The following is a 9,175-nucleotide window of genomic DNA, read 5'->3' as shown; positions in this document are numbered from 1 at the left end:
AGTCTTCTCAGATCCCCATCTCACAACCCTTCCTGTTAATGAACACTGTGGGATATTGAAGAACCCACTCACTGTTCGTGAAGAGTAGGGGGAAGACCTCCTGGTGTTAGTAGTCTACCTCTAAGCCACCATGAATTGGGGTTGACAACTCTAACAAGGCCTGTTTCGGGAGAAAAACACAATTCTTCTGGGAGTTTCAAAGGGAATTGAGAGACCGTGCTTTTATTATGAAAATTCTTGTATGGTTTGAATACTGCAGTAATTCCCCCCTCTTGCGGGATCTTGGTGTAGAGACTAGTCACATCCATTGAGACCACAATTTTGGACAAATTCACGAGCTAAAATGGTTTAAAAATGAACACATGTGAAGACCATGTATCTTACAGTTAACCGTTTTAAAATGGGTGATCATTAAATACTCTTCATAAAGCGCTTTTTGAAATGGGTGATTCAACTTAAATGCAAGACTCGCATGACCTGCGTAACTCGCTGGCTCGCCGTTTGTCAAGACCCATGACTGAATGATAGAGTATTAGATATTTTCGCGTGAAAAACGTAGTTGGTGACTCGTGGTGGTTATTTTTATATACCTGAGATTCTTTACTTTAATTTGGCGCGTTTTTGGTCACATGGGATAAATAATCGCAATGGCAGAGGGGATTGTGGGAATCTATCTTTTCAAAGCGTTGTATCAAGATGGACCGTCGAAGCTCATCACAGGTCAGTGTCATTACTAATGTACTCTTCTTTGTCGTTTAATGTGTGTTTTTATTTTGTTTATTTGAATCTGCTTTAGTGGCGATCATTCTTACGTTGTTCGAGACTGCAATATACCCCGCCACGTACCAGTTTGCATGTCTACATTTTAGGGCCTTGTTCTGCAAGAATTGTACAGTCATGTATTATGGTACGTTGCACTTCATATGACGTACAGAACTGAGTACTTCATGAAAGCAAGTTGAATCAACAATGACAATAGTATTGATTATTGCAAAGGGGTTAATATGCTGCTCGTATTGCAAAAAGAAATACAAAATTGAAGAAGCGTCAGAGGTATAAGTACGAGTGATTGAGTAAACAATCATGTCTTAGTAAAAATGCATTCAGAAGTTGAAATGTCAAAATCTGCAGGCGGGGAACAACTTCTAAGCCATAGCACCAGAGAGCCACAAAAGTATATACTCGTTACTTTCACTGACAAGTCACTTAACTTTCTGTGTGCTAAAGCCACAACGAGGTAAATCTTTCTTGTTTGGCCCTGTATCTTGTAGTTTCTCTAGCAAAATTTATGTTCAACATTGTCTCAACATGGTTGAAAAGGGTGTGATTTTTTATTCATCTAGATGCCAGTAGACCAGGCCTCAAACATGCAGAGTTGCACTGGAAATGTTTCGCCCCCTGTTAAGTGTACTTTGTGCCACATTGTGTCTGGAAACTCAACATGTCCCAGAGCAGGCAAGCATCATGAGCTGATTATGGCACTTGCAAAGTCACCAGATACAACTGAAGTAGAAAAAACTGATTTCAAGAAATCTTTGGATAAGTTTACAAAAACAAAGTGGATTCACACAGATTGTGTTCCAGAAAAGAACAAGGAAATCTGTTTTCCTTTGGTGCACTGGGTGTGTATTCTTGGAAAATACAAGCTGTTAGGTTATCTTATAAGTGAGTGTGGCTTTATTCTTACAGTAAAAGGTGGCCAAAACAGTCAAAGTGCATTACATTCTATGGTGCAGTATCTTGCGAGAGGACTCGGTCCTAGCAATTCAACTGAGTACATTGGGTCCATCTTTGGTAATATCCTAGACATATTTCTCAAACATGTTCCAGAGGTTTTGTGTGCAAAAGATTCTAGCTTGGGCGACACCATACTTCACTACCTTGCAAAGAGATGCAGCTCTGATCCTTATTCAAGGATGTACCTGAAGATATGTTTGTTGAGGATAAAAGAGAACAATAAATTAAAATATGACGAAGTTGAGAAAATATTTTCCGTCATCAACAAAAGTGGGAATTCCTTCCTTCACCACTTAGTATCAGATGAAGAATCTGTTGATTCATTGGAATACTTCTCAAAAAATTTTCATTTGATAAGTGAGAAGATTTCAAAAAACAAGAACAATAGTGGGAAGACACCACGTCAACTGGCTGTTGAAAAGAGATCTTGTAAAATGCTCAGAGCCTTAGGGGCACCAGCTGTTGTAATAGCAAGTCTGCAGAAGGCAGTAGCTGGAAGTAAAGCTTTAACTCCTAAGAGTAGTAACAGAGTCGAGCAGAACAACTCGCAATCCATTGCAGCAGTGGAGGCAAAAGACAGTAATTCAACAAGAGAGGTAATGCCAGTAGAAACAAACTCCATAGAAACCCCAACAACCCCACCAAACCTTGGGGATGGTAATGTTTTATGCCAGTCAGATACTGTTAAAGGTTTATCAAAAGGAGAAGGGGCTACACAAAAGAAAGCTATTGGAAAAAGACCAGCTCCAAGAGTAACAAAGTCCAGTGGACCCAGCACCAAAAGAAGTCGCGTGGCATTGGAATGGTCTGATTCAGAAAGTGATGTGGACGATGATGATTTTAAGCTGGATGATGATTCAGATGACTTTGAGTCAGAAGAAGAGGATGATGTTGATGGTGACAAGGACATAAAGGGTGACAACAATGGAGCTGCGGGTGATGCCAGCAGGAATGTCATGCTCAAAGACACCCCTTCAAAACGTGCAGATGAGAACATTATATTTGAAGCTGGTATGGCTTTATAAATAAGTTAAGATCTTTTCTACATCAATTTATTTCTATAGGGTACTCAGCATTTATATTTACCAACTCATTCATTATGAAAGTTGCTGGCTTATGAAAAGGAATTGAAGGTTTTTCCCCGAGCATCAAGGTGTTACTAAATTTGCTTGTATAATGTTGAATTTTGAAATTCATCTTTTCAGTGTTTTTCCCTGAAAGGTTGAGAAATGCCTTGTCTCAGACCCTCTGCCTTTTAGAATGTCCTAGTTTGTGACAAATGGTCCAAGCAGTCTGGGTCTTGAAGCTTCCCATACCCTAGTCTCATGCTTCCTGTACTTTTGTCTTCCAACTTCCATCATTTGTAATGTTACGCCAGCCAATCCCTTCTTCCCTTAATTGGTAAAAAAGAAAGCTCCACATTTACTGGAACTTTGCCTTTTTACTTTCTTAGCCTGAGTGTGGAATGTGTTTACAAGAGTTAAAATTTAGTCCTCATCCTCTGGAATGCTACTGGATGCAACTTAGATGAGACAAAAGACATTTGGATTTTGTTTTTTATTGTTTAGTAATCCTGTCTTCAGTCTTTGACTTATCTTTGAAGTTGTAACACTGACAGAGGAGGTGGGGGGTGGGGGTGGGGTTGGGGTAGAGGTAGAGGTAGAGGTGGGGTGGAGTTCAAATGTGTGGTTCCAGAAAATATCCATACCTCCCCCATGGAGGGTCACAGAAATTCTGAGGGGTGGTGGGGTGTAAAAGCAAAATTTTCCAAAGGGTAGGGGGGTTCACAAACTTTCTCTTTTCAGAGGGTTTTAAAATGTAAGTTCAATCAAATAAAATGAAATTAAAACCTACCCACTTTCACAACCGATTCAGGTAACCAAAAGCAAATGTAGCTCCCTGTCCAAATGTAGGGTTAGGGTTAGCTCCTTGATGATAATGTTGGTAATATCATTTGTCCTATAGTTTCCATACAAACCTATCACAAACTGCTAGTAACGAAATGGCTGACTCGCTAAAAGTCTTCACCAGCCCCCCAATTGAATCTAACCCTCCGTGGGTGGGGTATGGGTATTTAATTTTCTGGAACCACACAATAAACTATTTTCCGTGATACTGTATCTTAAGAGCTGGCACCCACACCCCAGTTGTTCAAATTATGAATAGTGCTATTCCCCAGATAAATCAGTATCCAGTGGATACGTAATAGCAAAACCAGTTGTGCTATCCAATGGATAGTGATTTATCCGGTGGATAGTGTTATCCACGTTTTGAACAACTGGAACCAGCTGTCTCAGCATTGACTGACTATGTAACAATTAGACCCATAGCCGGCAAGGGCTACGGGTCAATAACCCATGAGGTGAAGCCAAATGGGCTATTGACCCGTGTCCCTTGAGGGCCAAGGGGCTAATAATATTGTTTTAGTATCACCCAACTGGTCGGACAGAAAAGGCAATAATAAAGTTAGCAAATGATAGTTAAAGAAATATTTATTTGGAAATAAAACAAAAGAAAGCATCATGCTTTGCGCTACTCGAGGACTATTAATAATAGTCCTCATAGTCCTCTAGTAGCATAGCCAATCAAGATGCAGGATTTGCACTAGTCCACTAGTTGGGTGCTACTAAATAGTAATAGGGTAGTTTCGAATTGTGCAGGAACAAGGTCGAGCTAAGTCAGGGGAATAATTTGCATTTTCCTTTGTTTTCAACAAAACAAAGCTAATTATTTCCCCTGAACCTTGAACCTCTGTTCTTTTGTTGCTGCACAATTTGAAACTAACCTATTGCAGTGAGAATGGTCAGTTATGGGGTTCATGATGACAAAATAGATAATTACCAACGAAAGATAGAAGTGATCCTTGAAAAATTGAGGCGGTGTCATCGGGATTCAAACCCATGGCCTCTGTGATGCTGGTGCAATTAATGCTCTACCAACTGAGGTATGAAGCCACTCAGTTGGTCAGGTCAATTTGTTGGGCTCATTCGTTCCCAACTGATTGGCTTCATAGCTCAGTTTGTAGAGCATTGCAGAGGCGATGGGTTCAACAGTGTTCTCACCAGGATTTTGTCTAAGAAAGTCCCAAGGGCCCCCTTCCCTGAAAAATAGGGGCCCTGCAAGAGCTTAAGCGGGACAAAGTTACTTGCATTCCATGAATAAGGTGGAAAAAAATCCCTCTTGATTTCTCTGTCCATTTCATCTAGGCACATTCAAATTACTACTCTTGCAATTGTGGCCCTTTGACAATATTGTAAAGGCATTTTGATTTGTCTGCCTCTGGACAGATCTAACAGGTTGCGACCTTTATCTTGGCATCATATAGGCAAGCCATGATTGTGTATTTTGAGTGCCATTCACTCTGAAAAACATGGCTTTTTCCTCAATGAAATAGCTTTTGGATCTTTGCTTACCATGTTGTCTTCATTATCCTCTTAACCGGCGTTTCAATGATAGTACACCTTTTCTAAATCCTTGGTATTTTAGGGTGAAAGAAAGAATCTAATTTTCTGTGTGACATGACAAAAACATGACTCCACACTCTAAATTATCTTTTAAGCTCTGGCCAAACAAGAATTTGGAATATTCACTGGAACCATTAAAAGACTGCTAACTTACCTCTAAAAGTCTGTTTCACTTGTAGCATTCTTGTGTGCCCAAGTGGGTGCATTTGCATGGGTTTTTATGCGCCATTTCTATTTTTCTTGCGGGAATCCTGCAAGGGTGCAGCCTGTTGAGGTTCACTGGTTCAATTCCCATTGAAGTCTCCTGAATTTCTGAGGTGTCTGTAACTGTAAGGATCACCTCTATCTTTCGTTTACAACCCACACTTAAATATACCGTATTTATTCACTTATTGGGCGCACCATTTTTTTATGATTAAAATCTGCTCAAAACTTGAGGTGCATCTTATAACCGAGTATTTTCACACAACAAAATATAACTTTTCCAAATTTCCCTAATAATTAATGCTAAACTGAAATGAGTATGTAAAAAAATACCGGTAAATGAATGAACAAAAGACAAACAATGTTGATCATTGACTTTACGGCAACATCAACGTTTGGTCTGTCCAGTGGATCTTTAACTGCATCCATTAAATGGGTGCAGAAGGAATTCCAAACAAGAAGTCCTCGATGCTCAGGCGACAAGTTGGTGAACAAAGCCATGGTATTTCAGCAAAGAGCGAACGTGCTAAAAGGCACGTGCTTGAAATGATTAACGTCAGAAACAATTGAACCTCGCTCCCATGAAATAAGGCAAACTTGACTTCAAATCATTTGAAAAAAATTATTTGTCATGGCTGCTATTAAATACTCCTATAAAGGAAAAAGAACAAACCTTCGTCTATCCAGGTCTTCTTGTGTAAAGAAACCTGCATTCTCCTGGGCACCTTGATTCGCAGCTGACAAATGCCTTTGATTATCACCTTCAGTGGAAGTTTCTCACCATCCGCCTTCACTTCTCAGATGACGTTTTTGCTATTGTTTTCAATGTGTGACTTTTTCACTTTTGTTTTGGGAATGAAAGCAATGTAATTAGTAACTTGGAAGTTTGTTGTAAGTACAGCAAACATGGTCAACGAAATTTCCCGTAATTCTGGGCCTGCCTTATTACAGGGTATTCAGGTGAAATTTTTATTTTGCTTACTTGTCACAGTCGTCTTCGAAAGTTTAGGGTGCGTCTCATAACTGAGTGTGCCTTATAAGTGAATAAATATGGTACATATCTTTCAAGATAAATAAATACAAGTCATGGTATAAAGTATTTCACTAGTTTCCTGAATTTAGTTTCTTCAAACCATAAAGAGGGTTATATTAGACAGATTTTCTTACATTTAAAAAGTAAAGTGATTTAAGGTTAACCTTTTATGACATTTATGTGTAGTTTGTTTCTCTTTTCTTTCTTTGAACCATCCATTATAGGCCACTTTTGAATATAACATAATACTCTCTGTTTGCCCCCCCAAATTTTGCATAAGCATTGTTTTCGGTTTCTCTTGGGACTTACAATGGTCTCAGGAGAAAACAAAAACAATAGGGGAGGGGCACAAACATTGTATTTAGGGTATTTTTGATAGTGGCCTATTTTAACTTAATGTGGGGTGGAACAAATAGGGCAAGGACATGATGAAATATTTCTGACCCTCGTCCGAACTTCACAAGTAAAATCAATCATTTTCTTGGCCTGTAGTGTTGGCTGAATAAGGCTCAATTGCCTTTCCTTTATTCATATAATGACTAGTCTATTATTTTGTATCTTTCTCCTGCAGCACCAAAGCATACACCATTTTGCCATACAACATGCACAGCTCAACACCACAAGCTCATTTTGAGTCTATTGAAATGTTCCAACTACAACTATGGTGCAGCAAATGGTGACAATTTTATGAAGCAAGTGAATGAGATTGTTACTCAGGCTGGAAAGTTTGCCAGACTAAGGGTTAATGCAGACCTTGTGGATCCTGTTGCTTCTTTCAAATACCCGTTAGTACATTGGGTATGTGTCCTGGGTAAATTTAGAGTTCTTGGTAAATTGGCAGAGATGAAGGAATTTAACCTTGCTGTACAATCTGAGAGGACTGGAGAAACAGGAGTGCATAGAATGCTTCTGTCCCTTGGCCAAGTCCTAAAGAAAAACTCTGTAAAGACAATCCTAGAGGTGTTCTCTAAAACGCTTAGAACCTTGACTGACTGTGTGCCAAAAGTTGTTACCTTATCTAATAAAGAAGGAGACACGCCCTTTCACTGCTTGGCTAAAATTGTTCTTGACTGCACAGGAGAGCTTGAGAAGATAAGCACTTATGAGGGTTACTTTGCGGTACTCATGAAGGAGTTGGCGCATCTGAAGACTTCTGGTAAGCTCACACCCAACACAGTAAAGGAACTTCTACTTAAGACAAACCATAGCAAGGAAACCTTTTTACACATCCTTGCATGCAGACACGGCGCAGGACATCGTGTAATCAAGATTGTCATGAAAAACATTGAACCAGAGATCATGGATGCCCTGAAAGAGATCAAGAATACCAATGGTAAAACTCCATCTGATCTATCAAAAGAATTGCACTCATATGAAATGGCAGCAATTCTTCAACCACATGACTTTGAAGTTCCTCCTTTGCCTAATGACCATGTAGCAAAGGTTCAACAGACCCCAGACAAAAGCATTCCTTTAGAGTCCCCTTTAGCAGCATCACCACCTGCAACCCTATTCGTTCCTGTAGACAATTGTCTGAGCCCATTAGTATCTGGTGGTTCCACTGGACACACACAGCTTTTTGTAGCCAAGGAGGAGCCAGAAGATGCTGTCGTAAAAGGTCACAAAAAAGAAGACCTTTTTGTAGAGGATGAAGTGCCTTCAACATCAAAATCAAGTGAGACTTCACCATTACCATCTTTAAAGCTTTTACCTGATGAAGCCTTTTCAACTCCACCCATATCAGAGGATACAGATGCTACAGTTTTGTTAGGTTGTGATAGTGAAGTTACCGAGGATATTTCAGTGGATGTAATGCCAGATGCAAGGAATGATATCTGTTCACCTAGCATTGCAACAGATCACATTGATGGTTCCTTTCCACCAGTGGTTGCAGTTAATCAAAGCTCAAGTACAAGTGTGCCTACGAGCTCAATCAACAGTGATACCAGTTCTCTAGATGTAAGCAATGATTATGACAGGGTTTCCAATGATTATGACAGGGTTTCCAATGCACCAAGTGTTACTTCCAATCAGAACACACCTCCCATTTCAAGAGTTGTTTTGGGCAATGACGACAGGAGTACTAATGTGTCTCTCACAACCAGTCAAAATGGGGATGCTAATGTTCGGACCTCTGAAGCTTGGATCAAGAGGAATGGTGAGCCGTCAGGAATTAAGGGCCAAAATGATAAGCTACTGACCACCTTACATGCTAAGTTTCAAGAAGAGTTGATCCTGTCTGAAAGGGGTCTGAAGGAAAAAGAAGATGCCCTTCTTCTCATACATCATCAAATAGCAGAAAGACAAGAAAAGAAACAAAGGCTCATGCAAGAACTTGAGGAGAACTGGATTCAATTAATGACAGATAAAAAGCAAGAAGGTATACTGGAGGCAGAAATAGCTGTAAGAAAGAATGACTGTAAGAGATTTAAAGCAGAGCTGGTAAAGTATGCGTCAACATTGAAAACAATTAGGAAGTAAACAGCAGCTTATATTTAGTGATCTCTGTAAGTATGCCTGTAAGTAAACATTAATTTATTATTTTTATTTCTCATGATAGCAAATACGTAAAATGCCATATATTTGAACTTCACATCTGAGGTTTAAATATATGCATATTGCATGTTCTCTATTATAAATTAACCTGTTACGGGCTAGTGAACTTGTAATAATCGCCATCTCCCAGATAACCTAAAAGCTCAGTTGGTAGAGAAGAGTCACAACTAAGAGTACAGCT

The 9,175-nt window shown here is 39.5% G+C and overlaps 1 protein-coding gene across 4 annotated transcripts in view; it reads left to right on the top strand.

Annotated features, from left to right (window-relative positions):
* The first annotated feature begins 597 nt into the window (after nt 1-597).
* LOC137975182 (uncharacterized) overlaps nt 598-9,175 on the top strand; it is an 11,523-nt gene continuing 2,945 nt past the window's right edge. For 3 of the 4 annotated variants that reach the window (XR_011117553.1, XR_011117552.1, XM_068822267.1), the window contains exons 1-3: nt 598-720; nt 1,344-2,748; nt 7,010-9,175. The exon at nt 7,010-9,175 is cut by the window's right edge. Coding sequence is in view for 2 of the 4 variants with exons in the window: in XM_068822267.1 (XP_068678368.1) it covers nt 697-720; nt 1,344-2,748; nt 7,010-8,919 (3,339 nt within the window). In the remaining 2 variants the exon portion in view is untranslated. Of the gene's footprint in view, nt 721-870; nt 908-1,343; nt 2,749-7,009 lie in introns of those variants that run through there. The other variant, XM_068822268.1, reaches the window with a different exon arrangement.

This window comes from Montipora foliosa, chromosome 11 (genome assembly GCF_036669935.1).
Source record: "Montipora foliosa isolate CH-2021 chromosome 11, ASM3666993v2, whole genome shotgun sequence".
NCBI classification, from domain to species: domain Eukaryota; kingdom Metazoa; phylum Cnidaria; class Anthozoa; order Scleractinia; family Acroporidae; genus Montipora; species Montipora foliosa.
This window is presented reverse-complemented; position numbering and strand designations above follow the sequence as displayed.